Raw genomic sequence first — 22,102 nt, forward strand, 5'->3', positions numbered from 1 at the left:
GGCATCACTGCAATTATTTGCGAGAGAAAATTTTGACGTTTGAGGAGAGTGAGCGGATGTGATAGCGTTTGACGTTTGCCGTTGGAGTGAGAGCGTGCCTCTCGCATGATTCATTCTGTTGGATAAATTTGTAGATGACGAACGCGAAGCGTCTATGCGTTTCAAAGTTCACCTCAGTATTCAAGGCTCTGAGCTTGCTATCGATAGCTTCGATTGTGGTCAAAATGAGGTTGATTTTTCCGGACATGGCAGCGCAGAGCACGGTGCACAGAAACGGATGCACGTAGTTCATTACGATGACCAGCACGAAACTTTGATTCAACACTAGCGATATCGATTCACTTTTCAGGTCGTGTGGAACACAAATTTTGAGAGCACAGATTAACATGTTGATAGTTAGCAAGAAGTGAGCACCGTTGGCAGCTTTTTGCCATAGTTTCAACTTTGTATGGAAATAAAGGGGTAGTAAACCTAGACACTTGCACACAACTTCACAGGGAGTAAAGACATCCCGCACTGTTTGGACCATGGTGTCGATCTGGCTTGGAGTGATGAAGAACCATTACTGAATTTTGAGGGTGTTGTTGATCCTAGTCTATAAACAGACTGAAATTGGAAACTCAATGGGGCCATTAATTATAACGTTGAATAAACAATACTGTTGGCGTAGGAAGCTACAGCAATTGGTGTTACCTCTGGAGAGTTGCGGCCAGGGCACGGAATCGCTTGTGCAGCAACCAACCGAGCGTTCCAGCTAGACTGCAAACAATGACGTGATGCAAACTGAAGTAAATTGACGCCAACAGGTAGCACAGGTCGGACATGTCTGTATTGAGATAGTACGTCGTCATGAAAATTACACAAAGCGGTGCAGTAGTCAAATTTGTGAAGAATCTTATAAACTTCCTTTGGTGATCGTTGTGCATTCGAGTGCCAATTTGTGCGAGCTGAGAAAAAGGTTTTGATAATTAGAATATTAGGTTTATTCAGACACCTATCACTAACCTTTTCATCAACTGATCCAATGTTGTCCAAAATCAAATAAATTTTCTCAGAGAAAACCCAACAGCCAACAGTATTGCAAAACGGCTGCACATAATACGCCACTATCAACAGGACGACACTCCGGTTCATCACCATCGACAGCGAATAATTGACCATATCTCTGGGCATACAAATCCCGGTGGACCAGGCCAGCAATCCGTAGATCGCCACCAAATGCAAACAGTTCGTCACTTTCTGGTAAAACTTCAACTCCCCGCGGAAGTACACCGGCAGCAGACCAAAGCACTTGCACATGACCTCGCACGGCCCGAACGCATCTCGAACGTCCTGGGCCATCACGCCGCACTTGATCTTGACAGTGCCGTGGTTGAAGCAACACTGGAAGACTTGGTCGGAATGTGTTCACGGCCGGAAACTGAAACAATAAACACCAAGCCCATGTTTGCGAAACACTTGGGAAGATGCGAAATGAATTAATTAAGCGTTAGGCGCTCCATATGGATTCCTGGTGGCGGTCGTTTTTAGCAGGGGGTCGTTTATTATAACGCTGAACAAACATGTCAGGGTGGCCAAGGTGTGACGGACAGCGGAATGAGAACGAAATCATAAATTCTCATTAATTAGTGATAGGTTGTTTCTTTCAGCAAAAAACAAAAAAAAAATCAGACGTTGAATGGAATTTACAAAAACAAACTAAAGATGAGTCAATTTTATGCAGTTTTCAAGCGACTACTATTTTTGACCGCTGCTCTTGAAAGGAGACAATACCAATTTTCATTACCTTAATGTCTCGTTCAGCTTCTCAAATTAAATCGTGATGAAACGAACTGAACGGTTACATACACTTGGGTACAATTCGCAATCAAGTACAACACGTATTGGACAGAGCTCAAGTTGGTCAGAATCAATCTGCTTAAAAAGTAAAACTGCATCTGAAGAACACATCCCGAGAACAATATGTAGCATCGGATGAAGTTGAACGCCTGTGTTCGATGGTGTCCAAAATTGACGCTAGTTTTGCATGCACATTTCAGCTGAAATATTGAAAATTAAATTAAATTTACAGTAATAATGTACAACTCCTCATTTCAATCAAACCTGAACGTCAAAATGATCTAGATCCTGAAGTATATTCTTGAGGCAGTCCGCCTGAACGTTCCCTATCAAAATCGACGCTAACGGCTGGCAGTACGTAATCAGTTTTATCGTGAAACTGGTCAGCAGGAATCGTGACACATTGGAGGACGATGCGTGCACAGAACGGGTTAGATAGTCCTGCTCAAATATGATTGGGATCAAGACGCACACAATTATGTTTAAAATAACATTCGAGCAGTTGAGCATTATTTTTGGAATGCTTCTTTTCTGAAAGCCTTGTTCAAACCACAACAGCGGTACGAATCCAACATATTGGAGAAGGCGCTCCAATGGACGAAATGAGCTGTAGATGTTCAGCATTGCGGTATCTAATGGAAACTGGAATCATCCGGAGCGTTAGTTGATAAGTGTTGTCAGTCGTTGTTGGCTTTATATTTATTGCTTATCACATTTCAAACATAATTTGCAGATAAACAAACCACAAATGGATGTGATTAAGAGTCATACAGCCCATTTACTTCTGGTGATTTATAACAAATAAATACCATTCAAACAAAATCAAAAAATCCTTCAAATCGTCGTTGTATCTTGTCGCTTGTGCATTTTGACCCAAATTGAGTTTTGAATAGGGGTGCTCAAAGTATTTGGAAGCCGGGCCAAATTTAAAGCTCAAATGAACTTGCGGGCCAAATTTATAAAAATAATTGCGTTATTTTAATTTAAAAGATTTAATTTCTGTTATTTAAAAAAAATCAATTCAAAATAATAGAAACTACAAAATAACGGTTTTCTATCGGTATTGTTGATTTTATTGTTTCAGGTATTTGAAAAAAAATGTTTTTAACTGAATGTACTTGTGTTAAAAAAAAGTGTTTTTAATTCGAAAATGGTAACATTACATGTTGAACAATTTATCTAAAGGCGTAAATTATCTATAAATTAAAGTGTGGCTAATGAAAAATCGTTGAAAGCCAGAATTTCACCATTTCAATGAAAAAAAAAAAAAAATGGTAATCCCAAACATGCTCAAATGATTCTAAATGCAAAGGAATGCACATTTAATTAATTTCAGGTGATTGCACTTAACTTTCATTTTTTTTTGAAGTTTTAAAGTTTTTTGAAAACATTTTTTTGCTCCTGGTTTTACGAGTCATTTTTTTTTTAAAATGGGGGAGGGGTGTGTTGATCGACGAAAGCATTGTAAAATATTTGCAACAAACTTGATCCTCCGATTTGCACATTTTGTTTGCCTGAATCAGTTGGTAGTTAATCAGATTCGTTATCTAACTGTAATGAGTTTGAGTCCCGAAGGAAGTGCAATGCATGTTTGAGGGTCAGTTCATAAAAGGATAATTATTAAAGAAAACATATATTTTTGCAACTATTGCAGAATTCTACCTAAGTCAAACTTGAACGTTTTTTTTTCAATATTTCCAAAAAAAAAATTGATGAAAATACTGTTGGAACACCCAGTGTAAACACTTGATAGAACTGATGGCAAATGAACAGTAAATTAAAATCCATTTTGTTGTTAGTTGTTGTTGTTGTTATTAGGTTTGTCAAAGTACGGGAAGTATTCCGCAATATTTCAATTTTTTTTTTCAACCGGATAAAAGGCGTTTTAAACGTTGAGGGCTTTGAATGCCATTTCGAACTACGTAGCAAAAGTGCACTTGACCAATAGATTCGTGAATGATTACCTAATGGTTCGTCAATTATTCAACTCAGAGTTGTGAAATAGGGTGACATTTTTTTTTGTTGGATAAGTGACCGGAAAAAGTCTCAATTACCATAGCATGATGGTATGGTTAGAAAAGAAATAACTTTCCAACAAGTTGAAAAGATCAAAGATCTGACAACCTTGTATCAAGTTATGGCAACTTAAATGAATGTGAAGGGTCCAAAATGGAGGAACAGTGCATTTTTAGGCAAAACTAGGCCAAATCCAAATCGGTTAAGGTTTAGGGGTCGCGCTTGAGCGTTGAAGTTTTTATCGGAGTTATGAAGAGAAATTATGAAGAAAAACAAAAATTTCGAAGTTTTACCGGAAGGTGGTGTTGGTTGTGTCAAACTTTAGTGAGACATTTTAATGAAAATTTAATGCTCTGCATTTTTTTTTCCAATGAGTACAAACCCAAGTAACATTTTTTGTTGCGGATCCTTAAATGCAACTATTTCGTAACACCCAAAATGTGCTATCACAACATAGTTAGAACACTCGTGGTGCCCTAAAAAGCGCACGAAAATTTTGTGTTGGCAACATTTGGCCGCTTGTTTCAACTTTGTTACGACGAAGTTCCAGGAACAATTTGTTTGTCTAAATATGTCGGTAAAGTAGATTGTTGTGTTAGCATGATGTTGCCATTATTTTGTCGTTTAATTTGCGCGAAACAAAAGAAATCTTTTTAAACAAAAAAACTAAAGTGTCCCTGTCGGGATTCTGGGCTGGTGCCTTCAGATCTTCACACCTTGCCTCTACCACTGAGCCACGGATGAATTGATGATAGGGTAAATGGTTGGGCTGAACTGTATCGAAGGATTTTTGATTTCAATTTTATCCTTAGCACACAAATCGGGCTAAGTCACAAGTAACCAATCAGCACTAAATCAAGTCACTATTCAGCACTAACAGCGCATTTACAGTTGCGTGTTAAAGCTAAAATGTTTTGACATGTGCACCAAAAGCGCTTTTACAACTGATTTGCAGCTATGTTTGGACTTTATATTTCAGTTTTACAGCTGGGCCCTACTGTTGTTGTTCCACCCCTGCAAAATGTCAAAAAAATGGGAGAGGCAAAAAATATCGTTTCCCTCTCTCTTTCTCGTCATCCTCAATTCTATTTTCGGTTTGTTTACTATTCTACTTAACCGACTCTGCTGGCTGAATGGGAAGCCGATTTATTTGATCCTTTTTGACAATGTCACTGATTCCTGGCAGTTCCGGCGCCCGTTCCATCACGGCTAAATGGGAAATTCGATTTCCAATGTTGTTTTTTGAGCTACAAATACTACTGTGTTGTGCCAGCTGAACGACTTTTTTTCTGTTTCCCACATGACCATTATTTGATAGAGTACCGTTAATTCTTTATTGCTGAAATCATTGAAATCATGATTTAATCACATATATTTATTTAAAAATCCACAAATCCATTTCATAATAATCACTGTTATCATCACTCATTTTCGCCTCCTTGAAGGGCGCCGAACACAAACAATTTTCCCTCGGCTGCTGCTGAAAGTATTCGAAGCGGCTGCTCAAGTTTCGTCAGTCGCATTTTGAATGTGGCAATTCTGAAAATGTACAAATATTCTCTTATAACACTTCAAGGATGCGTAATTGTTTTCTACTTACATTCAAATTTCAATCTGAACGATCTCAACACGATTCACCAGCAACAAATTATTGGTTTGAACTGCGGTTTAAATATTTATTTCCTTACTTTGAAGAAAGGTGAGTGAGCGAGAATTTGTTTTTAATCATTCTCTCTCTTTCACTTTCTGTCACAATCATAGCCGGGTTGCCAATTTCAAGAAAAAACATGACAGTGCTGCCAGTGATTGCTGGTAAACAGCATGATTTCAGCATCTTGCAGAGCAACTTTATTAGAGCTGATTTGCACTAACATATGCTGTTTTGTGACTGATTTGCATTGAAAAGCTAATCTACAGCTGAATTATGATTTCTTTTAATGCTGGATGGTTACTTGGGATGTTGCAAAAATGGAACCAATAAGTTTTCAATATGTTACGATTACAAAACGAAATGGATTGTTGCAAAGTTGTTTACAATTCGAAACGTTTGCAACATTGCAACGTATTGTTGCTAAAATGTCATTTATATGTTTCTACAGCAAAACAAAACAAAAACTGGACTTAGTCAAATTTATCATGTTGCCAAATGCGACTTGGGAAGCGATCCGAGTTGAATCTGACAACTGTTTCTCAAGTTAATGTGAATTAAGCGAAATTTGTATACTTTTTGAGACTGAAACTTGGACTTAGTTGGTTGGATAACAAAACAGAGTTTTTTGCTCACTTTGTTTTCAAATAGGTAATTCATATGGTTTAAGGAATGTTTTGTGTGATCCTTTTTTATAAGGAGTGAGAAAGGTTTCAACCACATAGGTGGATAAACCTTCAACCACATAGGTGGTAGAAGTTTTATCATTACTTTATATGTACTTGTTTAGTTCATTAATTTTTGGAATTTCTTAGTTCAATTTATTATATCTGAATAAATAGGTTTTCTTTTTCTTGTTTACTATTGACAACATAAGTTAAATTAAATTGTGTTTAACTGAAACCACCTTAAATACCTGAATATCCCGTTGAGGAGCCTAAATCTGGTCCACATCAGCCAGATCATAAACACAATCTGACCGCAGTTGGCGGCTATATAGAGATGAAATCGGTAGCTGCAAAAGAAGTCCAGCAGTGTGAATTTCAGAATTAACGAACTAACAAAGTCAAGAAAGCCAGTGTACAGTCCTAAGAATGCGATCATTTTAACGACAATTGTCCGCTGAGCTCGATGATCGATTTTACTGCGGCGCAGTTTGATGAGCTGAAATCGATTCAAACGTTAGTTTTAGTTTGTGGATTAGCACAAACGTAACTGTAACCTTCAAATCACATTGGTAAATTAGAAGCATAATTTGATGTAATCGATCTGCTAGCACAAATCCGGCAACTATTAGAACCAACGGTGTACCGTAGCAAACTACCAGCAGGACCCAATTGTTGCTAACGAGAACAACAAATTCTCGTTTTGAACTGCCTTGAAGGGTAAAACTTGACTGCACACAATAGGCAAGTGCAAGACTTAGCATGATGTTCCAAGTCATAATTATCACGTTTAATACTCGCTGACGAGTGGTGCAACTTTCGTGCCAAAATAATGGTAGAAATCCTATGACTTTGAGCGATAATGCAAGGGGTTCAAACGTGTCGAAAACGTTTCTAGCGTTGGCGACCATTTTGATAGGAATGCTTTTCAATTTCATCAAGCTGCTTCAAGTCGGAGTAATTTGCTAATGGCTTGTTTAAATTAATATTGGTTCATTGTTGAGATCGAGCTTGGATGAATAGCTGATGTATTGATATGAACAGTTTTTTAAAAGCTTTCTCATAGAAAAGAAGACTACCTAGTTAGCCTTACAAATGCATAAAAAAATGCGCCTGACAGGCTGACAGGCTGCCGATGTTAGTACGGAGCGTATGAGGCAGACAATTGTTAGAACAATATTTGAAACAATAAAATGGGTTAGGATCACAATGCAGCAAGGCGTTAATCCCATGACCAGGGAAAACACGATGATCCAGCTTTGCTGCGCTTGGAAGTCGATGCTCTCTGGTTGAATTTCCACCAGCTGTAATGATATGAAGCTGTAAAATGAATGCATTGAATAGAGTTTTTTCCTCAACTAACCGTTGAGCTACTTATTTGAAGATTATGTATTACTTGCCGTTGTTGATTTGCTAGCACAAAGTTTATAACTATGACGGTTAATGGTATTCCCAATATTATCATTTGATAGTACTTATTGCAAATGAATAGCATATTAAAGTCTGTTATGTTGTGATCGATAATTATGCTTTCAAAATATTGCGATAACACATACGAAACGGCAATGTCGATTGCAATATTGATAGGGTTAGTGAATTTTCACGATTTCGCGGACAGCGTAAAATTCGTGAAACTTGAAGATTTCCGTGAAACTTCAATTTTCTCAAATAAATTTTTTGGAGGAACTACATATTATATAGTTCATCTGTAATGACTTTTTAAGTTATTTTTTTTTCAGTTTTCAATAGAATGCTTGATGTGAACCATTTGAAGAATTGTTAGCAAAACATATGTTAACATAAAATTGTGACAACATTTACTGAGAAGTGAATGCTGCGAATACTTAAATCATGTTAACAAAAATCACTTAAAGTAAGAAACATATTCTTGGAACCAGAGCTGAAAATGTCAGGGGTCCTGACGCGAAAATCGGCGACGCATACACGATTTTTTCAGATCCATTCACTGAACCGCAAAACCGTGACATAAACAAACCCGACTCAGTCGTGAGTGCCCTAGGTCACTGAGCAGCTGCAATGCGAGGCAGTAGTCGACCAACGCTCATTCGACGTTGCACGCACACACATAAAGAAACAAGTTTTTACACAAAAAGTTGGTATTTATGCGTGGAAATGTAATTTTGAATATAAGTTATGGTTGTTTTAAGTGTTTTGCACAGTCTAGAACCATTCAATTGTTTAAAAATAGTCAAAATAGTGTTTAGAGAGGATTTTACGAGTCAGTCATACGACACGAATTGAGTGAGTGTAGCTCATTTTTTCACGTCTCTCATTCTCCAGCAGCCGACCGGCACGAGTCAAGCGGCAGTGGTTGAACGGACACAGTAGGCTTACAGTCAGATGCTAGCAGTGAACTGACATTTTGGTTTGCTTCATGTGTACGCTGGGTTGGAAACATTTTGCAGGCCTGCTTGGAACCATCAAAATATCACAAGGAAGATATCACCAATTATTTGATTGTATTTATTCTCATACCAAAAAGTTTTAATTTTTAAAAAATTGACCTTTTTATTTAAAACATGTTAAAATTGACTGAACAAGTAGGGGAAATATACCCTTTCTAATCAAACACCTATCTTCGTCATATGGAGAGTTTGATGCTCGATTAAAGCTCCAAAAATACTATTTAGGCTGTAAACTTACCAGCAACAGCACCGCCTGGAGTAAGCACGCAAATGTATCCCACTTACTGGCCAAAAAGATCGAATTTAATGCACTTTTGATCATAATTTCTATTTTGCGAGACCATTTCTCATCATTTTGGTGGCACACACATCCACACGCAAGATCAGAGTTTAACTGCTTAACGAAAGTCGCCATCAATATCATTTCACTTGCGCTAACGATTTCAAAGCGCTTAAGATATAAAATTGCTTCCAACTACCGGCAACATGTTCTTTTGACCGTTACTTAGTCACTCACTTGAAAAATAATCCCAAAAAATGTAAGTAATTAGCAAGCACCATCAAAAAAACAAACGCGCTAAGCCTTTTGACGTTTCAATTTTGACCATCTATTCTAATCGAAGGCTGAAGAAAACCGAGCGAGAAGCGAAGGCAAATAAAGAACAAAGGGTGGCCACTAACACCACTAGCAGAGCTTGTGGTGTTGCCAGGAAACTTTCTCTATAAATGCTACTTTTCGTGAGTGTTCGCTCAAAATTTCATCAATTTTGGCAGCACGAAGCAGACCCAAACGAGCGTTGGAAGAAAAAAAAAGAACTAAGCTGAAAATACAAAAATGGGCGTGGCCCAATGCACACGACTGATTAGAATGCGTTTTTGAAATATTTTTTAAAAATGCTTGTAAAAGGAATAGCATAACTTTTAATAGAAGTGAAATTAAACAGAAATGTTCACAAAAAGTTGCTCTACTCGTTGGTGTACTTGGTTTTAGTGAATTTCAAGGAACAATAGAGATTATCCAGCATCATTCAAACACGACCGCTTATTAGGCTTAAAATGGGTTTATTTCCCCTATAAATTTATGTGATAATTTTTGGTAGTTTGCACATTTTTTTCTTCAATTAATTGATTCTGAGTCCTGTTAAATTTTCACGAAATATTTGATTATTTAAGTAGATGGTTTCCGTGAAAGTTAAAAAATACCACTTTTTTCTGAATTTGAGTAAAATTTCGAAGATTTCGTTACTGATTGAAATATTTTCTAAATAGCGAGCTGAACATCTTAAAAAATATTTTTATCTTGGCAAAATGTCGCAGAAATTTAAGCTATCTCAATCATTTTGGCTGGAGAAGATAAATTTTGCTTTGATATGAAATTCAATAATATGTAAAAGATAAAGTAAATGCAAATCAGCTTTTTTCCTTAGCTTTATTAGCCGAATGTTGATAAAGCAGTTGAATGAAACGAAAATATATTTTTTTTTTGGAAATTAGAACAAAAAAATGTTGTGTCAAGAACGACGAGACGTTGAACGTCAGTTAGTGAAGATTTGTAAAGTTTATTGAAGAATAACATATAATGAAGCATAAAAAGAATTTTCTGTGTAAACATAACAACATAAGTTTTTCAGAGTTATTATTAACATTTTTCATGTTCCGCGAAATTTCCATGAAATTTGGTGTTTTGAATTTATGGTACCCATGAAATTTGCAATTTTTGAGCGTGAAAAATCACTAAGCCTAAATATTGATTACAAAAAAACAAAAATTCAGCACTTTTTGTACCACATTATTCCGATTTTACGCAAATATGGGGAGTATTACACAGAGTTTGAGAAGCAATTTCAACGGACGAAACACTTTGTAGATGTTAATGACTGTGAGTGCCATTTTAAAAATCTATGTAAATCTTTCAAAACACGAATTGAAAGTGATTTTTGGCATATTTATTGTGTTTTAACTCCATTTAACAAAACATATAAAGTTATTTGGTAAAATATATGGGTTTTTGTTAATTGAAGTTTCAAGATGGCAAAATTGCTTGGAAATGTTCAAAGTAAATCACCTGCAATGGAACAATAAAAAAACATGATGTTTTACTAGAAAAGTATAGATTTTCGTAGGGTGTCTCATTGTTCCCCAGCTGTCTCATTGTTCCTGCCAAGTGCGTCTACAATGAGATAGTTGAATAACTCTGACTGTAGACGTTAGATCGATCTCAATTTTTGGTCAATGTTAGAACACATTAAAAGAAAGAAAATGCAACAAAAAGCTCAAAAAATCATTGAAAGTTAAAAACCCAAAGTGTCTCATTGATGACTACCCTACCCTACATTTTGCTGGCCACTTTACTAAAATCACCTGAATATGCGATTGAGATGCCGAAATCTGGTCCACAGGATCCAAATCATGAACACAATCTGGGCACAGTTTCCAATCAGAGAGAGATGAAATCGGTAGCTGCAAACGTAGTACAGCAGCGAAAATTTCAAAATGAACGAACTTCCAAAGTGCAGAAAGCCAGTGTACAGTACAAAGGTAGCGATCACTTTTAGGACAAACATGCGCTGAGCTTGATGATCAATCCCGGCGTAATGTAACTTGGAGAGCTGAAAAGAGGCTACATTTAGTTGCTGCTTTTTGTAATATCTAAAATACCATTCTTGCCTTCACATCACATTGATAAACTTGAAGAAAGGTGCGTTTCAATGGATCTGCTAGTACAAAACCGGTAATGATTAGAACCATCGGTGTACCGTAGCTCAAAACCAGTAGGGCACAATTATTGCTCACGAGTATAATAAATTCTTGATGTCGACTGCCATGAGTGATGAAACTTGATACAATGCAGTATGCAACGGCAAAGCTAAGGGCGACGTTCAAAACTAAACCTATCGCGTTCATCACTCGCTGGCGAGTGGTGCAATTCTCATGCCAAAATATCGGTAGAAATCCAATGATTTTGAGAAACATTGCAAGCGGTTCAAAGGTATCAAAAACGTTACTAGCACTGGCAACCATTTTGTTCAGAATGCTATAGCATTTCAACTTTCCCAAGTTAAAAGCTTCTGACTTGGATGAAAAATTCGTTGAAACGTTGTCGTGATCACACACAAGTAATTGATGTTTTACGGCAACACCTGTATTTGTTAGTTAATTGCCTTTAAAAGGTTTTAACTTTTTGAATACCAAGAGCGAGAAAAACTAGGTTAGTTTCATATAAATATATATATATATTTTTTTGATTTACTTGGTATTTAAAGAGTTAAGAAATTGAAAAACTTTATTACAAAGGTTGTTAAGTAAACCTCTATAACCAAAATACAAATCGAATTTGGAGTACATTTTCCGCAATCTATTGGCGGAAGGGTGGACACCTTTGGGGGGGGGGGGGGGCGGTTGGCGATTGTCCACGATCCATTCAAACAAGATTTTTCTTTGGAAATTGTCCACGGGAAATGGGGGGGGGGATTGGGATTTCAAAAAAAAGGGTGGATGGTCCCTTAGGATGAAGATACATCTACGCTGAATTACCTGAATACATTGTTGAGGCCCCGGAATTGCCACCAAGCTAGCCATAGAATACCATGGAAATGGGCCTCATCAGCTGCCACTGTAAGTATGAACCGGGATTGGCAAATGAACACAAGAACAGTGGTCGGTGCTGCCAAATTTGTTATGATTAGTATGCAGCAGGGTAATAAACTCAGGACCACCGTCAACTCGATAATCCTGATTCTTTGGGTGTTGAAATGTATGCTGTCTGCGGCAAGTTCAACCAACTATAACGATAATATTTTGTTATTAAAGTTTGAAACTACATACTATTACCAACCATTCCACTACTTTTGTGAAGATAGTGAAGAATATTCATATTTTGCCTAGCCAACACATGATTCGTCAATATGGGAATCAATGGCACTCCCAATGTTATCATTTGATAGTACTGATTGCAAATGAAAAGTAAATTAAAGTCTGTTATATTGTTCTCCACAATTATGTTGTGATAATATTGTGACAGCAAAAAGGAAACGGTAGCTCCTACTACAACATTAATGACAAAGAACGAAACATTCAGTAGTTTGTGGAGTACGCCGAGATTATTCCTCGATAATATTGGAATTATTCCACACAATTTCAGAAACCATTCTAACGGACGAAACACTTCGTAGATGTTGGTTGCCTCGGAGATCATTTTAAACTGTTAAGACATTGTGTAATTTACTAATGGATACTAATATGTAATGGAATAGAGACTGTTTTCCATAATAATGTGTGCGGTACACTTAAGTGACTGATAATCATTACTTTGCTGCCTGAGTAATTCTTTTTTTTGTGTGTATGTGCGTGTGATCAGTGATGTCACTCAGTTTTCCCAGCACTGACTGGCTGAACCAATTTAAGTCAAACAGGCTGCATTTGATTCGATTAAGGGTGAACCTCTTTAAATGAGTGATAGAAAAAAAACTATCTTTTGATGGTTCATGCAGCAAGCAGCAAAATTTGCTGACTTTTTTGAAAAAAAAAAAAGGTTTTTAAAGCACATGGTTCAGTTTTAAGGGTAAAAAATATAAATAAAAAAAATATAAATAAATTTCGAAGCCATAACTTAAAAAAAAATTCCGGTAAGCGATCCTGAATCCTGAAAAGTTTTCATGGTCGCGGGTGACCATGAACGGCCATGATCAACGACGACCAACTTTTTCAAAACTTTTTTCGTAAAATCGCGATAACTCGTGATGTTTATGAGCAAACCCCTTATAATATATCAAAATGTCTACTACTTTGTAGAACATTATTACACTCTAAAAAATTACCCTGCAAAGTTTTAAAAAACACGACATTTTAAAATGAAAATTTTTGTTCTAAATGAAAAAATGACCCTTCTGGGTCAATGTAGATTCGAAAAGTACATTAAATTTCCCATAAAATGACATGTTCCAAATTTTTTTACAGTCGAGTAACGGAAAATGGGAGAGTTTAAAAAAAAATTGTGTTTTTATTCGAATAAAAAATACGTTTTTTCGGAATTCTGAGGACGCCATCAAATCGGGCGTCTAATTTTACATAAAAGTCCCTTAAACACCAACTTTCTATCTCATCACCGTTTCAGGCTGCAAATTATTGAAAAAAACTTTTTTCGCATGTTCAAAAATGGAAGGGGTCGTACCGCCCCTCCGTCACGACATATCAAAAAACGGACATCGGATTCGTGATCAGGGACAAAAGTCATCCCTAAGGACAAAGTTTCACGCAAATCGAAGAGGGGTCGGGGCAACTTTTCCCGATTTCGTGTGAGTTGGTAGAGAATAACCCTTTTAACCTTTTATATTTTTTATTTTTTATTCAGTTTTAAAACCAACACAAAAGGGTTGTTGCTGTTCATTTATTCATTTCTGACAGCTTTTACCTTATTGGTCGTACACTGTCCTACACAATAGAGTTGAAATTTGGAAATTGCTCTAGAATTTTCTCCAAGAAAGTTTTATGAAGAAAAATCAAAGTGTCTCATTGTAACCCAAGGGCTGAAAAGAGAGAGAATCAACGAGACAGCCCTGGGTTTGGGTGTTAGCGTGGCTCACGGACATATGAAAAAGACAAAAGTATTTAATTTCATTTGCATCAACCGGAATTGGAATGTACAATGTCACCAGATGCTAGCCTGAAATTTTGAGCTTAATTGGTTATGGTTTTGTTGCTCCAGTTTTGATCTGAAGTCAGTATGAAACATTAATCAATTTACTATGGAGAATTGTTACTTTTTAAATCTTCTTATATACAATTTCCCAAAACCCTGTCAAATTTTCCTTTTCTTAAGTTTTATCATAAGTTTTGATCCAGAGAACAACTTTATAGAGCATCACAAAGTGCTAGGAATTGATCCCGAAAAGATACAGGATGTTTCTTGGAGTTAACCTTTTTCGGCAAAATTTGCCTTCGGTATGCCCAAAGAAGCCATTTTGCATCATTAGTTCGTTCATATAATTTTCCATACAAATTTGGCAGCTGTCCATACAAAAATGATATGTGAAAATTCAAAAATCTGTTTCTTTTGAAGGAATTTTTTGATCGATTTGGTGTCTTGGGCAAAGTTGTAGGTATGGATATGGACTGCACTGAAAAAAAATGATACACGGTAAAAAAAATTTGATGATTTTTAATTTCACTTTTTGTCACTAAAACTTGATTCATAAATTTTCCTGTTTTTTAACCTTTGCATGGCAATATTTCAGCAACTAAGCGTCGTATGAACTAAGTTCAAAAATGCAAAATATAGAGAATTTTCTCAGCTTTTCAAAAATATGTTTTTTAAAGGTGGGCAAACATGGGCACAAAATTAAAAAAATGAAAAACTTCGACTATTTTCAAAAAAGTTACCTAAAAATGATTATAACTTGAAAACGGTGCACCTTATCAAAATTTCACTGATGTACTTTTTGATTGCAAATTGGATTTTACATCAAAAAATGAAGTTGAAAAAATTTTGCGACCAATATTTAATTTTTTTTTAAATCTGTATTGATTCAAAAAATTATAACTCGGTCAAAGATTTTTTGCCCATTCTGGAAATTTCTGAAAAGTTGTAATTTGATGTTTGATTTTTTTGCAAATCAAGTTTTAGTGACAAAAAGTGAAATTAAAAATCACCAATTTTTATTTACCTTGTATCATTTTTTTTCAGTGTAGTCCGTTTCCATACCTACAACTTCGCCGAAGACACCAAATCGATCAAAAAATTGCTTCAAAAGATACCGATTTTTGAATTCTCATGCATCATTTTTGTATAGACAGCTGCCAAATTTGTATGGAAAATTATATGAACTAACTAACGATACAAAATGGCTTCTTTGGGCATGCCGAAGGTACCAAAAATGTTTCAGCCGGATTAAAAAATACATAAATTAAAATTGAAGAAAAAATATCATTTTCGTAGAGAATCGCTCTTGGTGGAAATAGCAGCATTTAAGCGAAAATATAATTTTTGGCCATAAATTACTTTTACACCCCAGAAACAAAAAGTTATGAATAACAGACGAAGTTGGAATAAAAGAAATGATTAGATGTTGGGTTTAGCTCGTACATGAGATTATTGGGAACCTTGTAGTCACATGCATCAAGTTCAAACAACACTCGCCTGAACTGCTTGTTAGTTGAAAACCCGAAAATCATAGAGAAACGTGGCACATCTGCAGGAACTGCTCCAATATAGAAGATTCTACTCAAGGAGTCATTCAAGTCCGAATATATAACGCGAGGTTCGTAACAAACAGAAGGCAATGTTGAACAAGCAATAACGCGATGCTTAAAGTTCGCTGAAGTAACGTGGGGTGATCACTCCAGAGTGGTATGAAACCGAAAAACTTGAGATACAGTTCTAGGGGACGAACACTGGTGTAGATGTTTGGCGTTGCGATGGCCATGGTGAACTGACCTCTAATCATTTGAGTGCTTAGGCTGATTACCTTAATGCTTTGGCAAGTCGCTGGAAGCGGACCATCACAAGCCAACCACTTGTCACGGATTGGCACGATATACCGACAAGGTAGAGAAGGTATCGAAGCAGACACCACGCGGAAAGGGTAGCTCCGGAAAGCACAAGTTGATGCACGAGGGACATACAGGTCGAGAATGTTATTAGGTAGACCAGAAACTTCAAGATGGTTCTTCGATGGCTTGCGAAGTCAAGGTTTGAGCAGCATATCATGCGCAGCTGCAACGGGAAAATTTTCACTCAATTATTTTTTTTTTACAAAAAACACCTTCAAACCTTGTAGTCTGCTTTATTGAGCTGGTGAAGTATGCACCTGGCTCGATCAGCTTGGGCAAAACCAATCACAATGGCAGCAAGTGGCACCACAAATGGTATCATTCTCAGGATATAATTGTTGCCCAGAAAGTTCCCGAAGTTGATCCCCTTTACAACCTTTTGTTGGTAATCACTTTGTATCACGAATGTAACCAGTATGCACTGAAGAACGTTGAGGACAAGATGCGTCCCGTTGAGCACCCTACGGCTTAGGGAAAGCTTTTCGCCTTGAAAAGGTGGGACAATACCGATGATCTTGAGATAAATGTCAACCGGACGGTAGGTGTCGTAGATGTTGAACACCAGGCGAACCATTCTGAACTGTCAGAGGTACTTAGGGAGTTCACCGGTTTATTATGTCTGAAGTAATTACAATTTTTCAACAGAACCTATCAATACGGATGAATCTATTGATCAATGTTGATGGGGTGATGGAATACAAGTTCAAGTCAATTGCTGAACAATTTTCAAACATTACCTCAAAACCTTGCACAACACGCTAAACCGCAACCACACGAGCCACAGGATGGCAACACTGCCCACTCCAAACACCGCCAGGTTTATCGCATACCGTATCGTGAAGATGATGGCGGCGATTGGCACAGTTTGTATGGAAAAAAATGGTAAAAAAAAACTCAAATCACCTCAAGTTCGACTTCATTCAATTTTTGAAATATTTGCTTCATTTGTTTTGCCAGAGCAAATCCCAAGGTGCCAGTGGCGTAAGAATGAAGATCATTTTGGTAAAAATATTCAACCGGGCAAAATAAGATTCCTCAAACTTATTTCTGCGCAACGTCTAGGTTAGGTACGATATCACCAAATATTTGATTGTATTCGCAAGGCAATTTAGCCCATTCAAGAACCGATGATAATGGTTGTATTTGTCGGAGTCACTCCAGAACACGGGCAAGAGTCCTACCAGTTTGAAGAGGAACTCCGTTGGTCGAAAGTTGAGCAATTTTCTACCATTTCTATTTTTTGTATTTTTTGATTTCGCTCAAACTTTGTGGGGGCCTTTCCTATGACCAGAGAAGTAAAGAAGTGTCATTGATATACCCATACAAGTCTTCATACAATTTTGGTAGCTGTCAATATAAAAATGGTACGTAAATATTCGAAAATCTGCAACTCTTGAATACATTTTCTAATTAACTTGGTGTCAACGGCAAAGTTGTAGGTATTGTTGAGGAATACTAGAAAAAATAGGTACACGGAAAAAGAATTGTCAATTTTTAATTATTATAAATCTTTGACCTGAGGCAAAGTGTATAGGTTATCTTTATCAATAAACAAACAAATTTCAAATTATTTTTTTTTTGCACAAAAACTCAATTTCCCAAATAACGTTTTTGGGGACCAAAACCCGAAATTTTTAATCCATAGCGAAGTATTGTCAAAAATTCTGCCACCGAGTTATGATTTTTTTTTAAATAGTGGTTTTTTGAAAAAATCGAAATATTTGTAGTTTTTTGATTTTTTAAAAATAGTGACCTTGAGTGACCATCTCTACCATCGATTTTTAATGACTAACATTTCAAAGGGGCAAAACATTCAATATAACGCCCTTTTGAAATGTAATTCTTGATTTAAAAAAAAAACTATTGTTTTCAAAAATATCTTAAAATTTTACGAATGTTTCATATTTTGACATTTAAAATCGGACAATAAGGTGCTGAGATATCAACATTAAAAAATTGAGGGTTGTTTGGGTGAGACTTAAAAAACTTCAATTTTATATTTTGAAAACCTATATCAAAAAATCTGTAAAGTACTTTTCGATTGAAAATTTAATTTTACATTTATAATTTGATAAAAAAAATCATTTGTAAAATTTCGAGTGTTTCCAAAAATCACTGTTTTTCCTAAAATTCATAACTCGGCGGCAGAATTTTTGACCATACTTCAATATGGTTCAAAAATTGTGGGTTTTGGTCCCCTTAAACATATCAAAAAATCTCCAAAACAAAAAAAATACGTATTTTGGGAAATTTAGTTTTTGTAAAAAAAAAAGTTAATTATAACATCTGCAATTTTTTTTCCGTGTACCTAATTTTCGGGATATTCTTCAACAATACCTTAACTTTGCCGAAGACACCAAGTGAATCAGAAAATTTATTAAAAAGTTACAGATTTTAGAATATTTACGTACCATTTCGATATGAACAGTTGCCAAAATTGCATGGAGACTGGTTTGGATGAATCAATGACACAAAATGGCTTTTTTGGTCATAAGGAAGTCCCCCACAAAGTTTGAGCCAAATAAAAAAGTACAAATAAAATCCATTTCCAGTTTTTGTAGAGAATCACTCAGCTGTCTAGAACGTTCGGGTGGGTCAATTTACTTTTTAAAGCGTTAGAATTGCCCTTAGCTTGTTTGAAATTGAATATTAAAAATTTGTTCAACGTAATTGGGTCCTAAAATGAAGCTTAGATTGCTGATATTATTGTTTACAGCGATAAAGCTTATTTTTCTGAGTACAATGACTCTTTGTACGACCACAAATAGTTTAAATTGGGTTTTTAAATCAATTTTGAAAAATTAACCTCGCGGTCCTTCTTGACAGAAAAGCTCCTACTTGACAGCTCGTTCCAAGGGGACCATAGTTGATCCATCGAAAAAATGTTGTCTTGTCATATTTTTTTTACATTAAAATGAAAAAAAGTGATCAGAAATGGTTTTTAATCGTGTTTTTTACCGTTGTACATAAAAATTGACATAGGGCTTTAGTACCCAATTGCCTTACAAGAGAGGAAAACAAGATCACAAACATATGTATTGATATCAATTCCCAACGAAAACAGAACGATGCGAATAAAAAGTTTTCCGATCGGGTCCAAAATTGGAGTTGGGATTGGGATTCAAACTGAACACAGAAAAAAAGATAGCTCATAAATTCACCTGAAAACATTGTTCAGCCAGTGCAGTCGAATCCAAACCAGCCGCATGATTGTGCAGGGGTGGGCACTTTTGGCTATGAAATAAAACTCATAGCGTATCTCGCAGATCGTCTTCGTGACGGAGTTGGCTAGCCAAAAGTATTGCATTACAAGCACTACGGTTTTAGCTCTACACCCAGAACTGGGTATCGGCATACGAGAGGATAAAGAGCACGATTCGGTAGTAAAATGGTACTGTGTGCGGACGGAGAGGATAAATCCCGAAATTACCGAGAGTACTTTACTCATGGGTTCATCTTCAAAAAAAGTTCATCTGTCAAAAAAAAGTACCGGCACCGAGACTCGAACCCAAGACCTTCGGCATATTGAACCGTGCCTTTGCCGTATGGGCCACCATGGTTCGGTGACTAAGTGGCGGTCATTTGTCCATATAAGCCACTCAATAGGATGAACTGTTCCAATGAACGAATGAACACGCGAGAGGACTATACTCTCGCAAAATAGCACTTTCCTCACGTTTCTTTTCGTGAGGGCTATCCTCTCGTTCTTTAACTTTGGGTGTAGGGTGTAATAACAAAATCGATTTTCCAGCACAGCAATTTTTCAGTTCCTTTTGGGCTTCTAAACAACTCCCCAAAGTTTGAGAAAGATTGGTTAAGTCCTCACATTACGCAAAGCGATTTAATTTTCTATATAAATTTGTATGGGTATACCCATTTTTTTGAATTTGTTGTTTAAAAATCCACGTTTTACGCGATATCAAAACTGGACTCATATTCAGATGCTCTGGAATGTGCTCTACATCTTTCCCGAAGAGAGTTTGGTGCTAACTTGCTCCTGAAAGAAGATACAGCGTCCTCAAAACTCGTCTAAAACGTGATTTTCGAGCAAAAAACACGTTTTAGACGAGTTTTGAACACGCTGTATCTTTTTATAGGAGCAAGTTAGCACCATACTCTCTTCGGGAAAGTTGTAGAGCACATTCCAGAGCAACCGAATATGAATCCGGTTTAAATATAGCGTGAAACATGGATTAAAAAAAAATCAAAATCGAATAAAATGGGTTTCCCCATACAAATTTATATGGAAAATTGAATCGCTTTGCGCAAAGTGAGCACTTAACCAATCGTTCTCAATCTTTGAGGAGTTGTTTAGGACCCCAAAAGGAACTGAAAAATTGCTGTTGCATATTACACCCATATTACACCCTAATGAGCACTCTAGATCAATGAAAAGTGGGACAAATTGCGACACAAAGTTAGACGGTTTAAAAACCTCCACAAAACAAATCAACGTCTGTGACTAGAGCGAAATTCAAATAAATTCAAGAATTCAAAAAGCGGCTAATACAGCTAAAAAATGCAACAAAATGAAGGGTGAAGCATTAGGGTGTAATATGGTTGTATGAAAAAAAAAATAAAGTTGTCCAAATTTCGCGAGCACAGCAATTTTTCAATTCCTTTTGGGGTCCTAAACATCTCCCCAAAGTTTGGGATCGATTGGTTAAGTGTTCACTATGTGCAAAGCGATTCAATTTTCTATGGGAATTTGAATGGAAAGAACCTATTTTTTGGATTTTGGTATTTATAAAATCCACGTTTCACGCTATATTAAAATTGGATTCATATTGGGATGCTCTGGAAGGTGCTCTTCAACTTTCCCGAAGAGAGTATGGTGCTAGCTTGCCTCTGAAAGAAGATACACTCTTCGGGAAAGTTGTAAGAGCACCTTCTAGAGCATCGAAATATGATTCCGGTTTTAATATAGCGTGAAACGTGTATTTTATAAATACCAAAGTCCAAAAAATAGGGTTTTCCCATACGGATTCCCATAGAAAATTGAATTGCTTTGCGCAAAGTGAGGACTTAACCAATCGATCTCAAACTTTGGGGAGTTGTTTAGGACCCCAAAAGGAACTGAAAAAATGCTGTGCTGGAAAATCGATTTTGTTATTACACCCTAGTGAAGCATCTATGATAGTTGTTAAATTCCTGATAATTATTTACCTCATCACATCATTCAGCGTCTTCAATCGAATCCACACCATCCACATGATTATGTTTACTTCAGCACTGTTTGTCATGAAGTAAAGTCCGTAGCGTATATCCCACAACATTTTACTAAAGGTAAACTCCAACGTTGAACAGTGTGAACCAACTGTTACCACAGTTGTGTAAAACGCAAAACCACTGACACCCTTCAAAATCCAAGCCCGATGGTGACGGTGGTTAAGTTTTGTATGATAGCTCGTTACCAGCTAAAAAAAGAGTAGAGTAAGATGAATGAGTATCGTCCAGGGAAAAGTTTCAGGTAACCCGTGCCTGGTAGTCGAAATTGTGAAATTCTCGCAAAATTTTCCGCAATCTGCTGGCCACAAAAATCCCCGCAATAATGGAGATGACTGGTTCCAACAAATATATACTTTTAAACAGGTTGCTCTTATGAATTTCATAATCCAAGTGAGTAAAGTTTCGTTCATATGATTCGAGTGAAATGTAAACTGCTATGCAACAAATAGCAACGTTGAGTGTGGAATTCAACCAGTTCAACAGTAACTTCCACCACTTTGTTTCATCATCCCAGAAAATGGGAATGTAACCATTAAATTTAAGGTACCACTCCAAAGGACGAAAGCTGTCGTAGACAGTAGCTACCGCACCGAACGGCATTTTAAACTGGGTAATAATCCTGTCTTGGTTCGAAGCTAATACTTCCAAGATAATGAATAATATACATAATTTAACACTGTTGTTGCTGCACTAAACTTAATTGCTTGACAACTCCTCGGCATAAGGATGAA

The 22,102-nt window shown here is 36.5% G+C and overlaps 3 protein-coding genes and 1 long non-coding RNA gene across 5 annotated transcripts in view; all 4 read right to left on the bottom strand.

Moving 5' to 3' along the window:
• The window catches only part of LOC120427304 (uncharacterized), a 92,827-nt gene that overhangs the window by 13,670 nt on the left and 57,055 nt on the right, over nucleotides 1–22,102 (bottom strand). The gene's annotated exons all lie outside the window — the stretch shown is intronic.
• On the bottom strand, nucleotides 441–1,558 carry LOC120427305 (uncharacterized). Its single transcript, XM_039592158.2, has 3 exons — nucleotides 1,006–1,558; nucleotides 694–947; nucleotides 441–606 (listed from the first exon to the last, which is right to left on the bottom strand). The coding sequence occupies exons 1-3, from the start codon at nucleotides 1,339–1,341 to the stop codon at nucleotides 591–593; spliced, it is 606 nt and encodes a 201-aa protein (XP_039448092.1). The 5' UTR covers nucleotides 1,342–1,558; the 3' UTR covers nucleotides 441–590.
• On the bottom strand, nucleotides 1,793–2,467 carry LOC128093273 (uncharacterized). The gene is made up of 2 exons (XM_052709461.1): nucleotides 2,104–2,467; nucleotides 1,793–2,039 (listed from the first exon to the last, which is right to left on the bottom strand). The coding sequence occupies exons 1-2, from the start codon at nucleotides 2,461–2,463 to the stop codon at nucleotides 1,800–1,802; spliced, it is 600 nt and encodes a 199-aa protein (XP_052565421.1). The 5' UTR covers nucleotides 2,464–2,467; the 3' UTR covers nucleotides 1,793–1,799.
• On the bottom strand, nucleotides 5,226–5,792 carry LOC120427306 (uncharacterized). Its single transcript, XR_005606849.2, has 2 exons — nucleotides 5,456–5,792; nucleotides 5,226–5,394 (listed from the first exon to the last, which is right to left on the bottom strand). It is a non-coding gene; the product is annotated as an uncharacterized LOC120427306 (long non-coding RNA).

The sequence above is a fragment of the Culex pipiens genome, chromosome 3, assembly GCF_016801865.2.
Source record: "Culex pipiens pallens isolate TS chromosome 3, TS_CPP_V2, whole genome shotgun sequence".
Classification (NCBI taxonomy): Eukaryota; Metazoa; Arthropoda; class Insecta; order Diptera; family Culicidae; genus Culex; species Culex pipiens.

Excerpts from the sequence above, each read along its gene's own strand:
- LOC120427305 (XM_039592158.2), bottom strand. The coding sequence starts at position 1,341 with ATGGCCCAGGACGTTCGAGATGCGTTCGGGCCGTGCGAGGTCATGTGC. Across the intron at positions 948-1,005 it reads TTGGATCAGTTGATGAAAAG|CTCGCACAAATTGGCACTCG; the intron begins GTTAGTGATAGG and ends CCTTTTTCTCAG.
- LOC128093273 (XM_052709461.1), bottom strand. The coding sequence starts at position 2,463 with ATGCTGAACATCTACAGCTCATTTCGTCCATTGGAGCGCCTTCTCCAA. Across the intron at positions 2,040-2,103 it reads TAGATCATTTTGACGTTCAG|CTGAAATGTGCATGCAAAAC; the intron begins GTTTGATTGAAA and ends TCAATATTTCAG.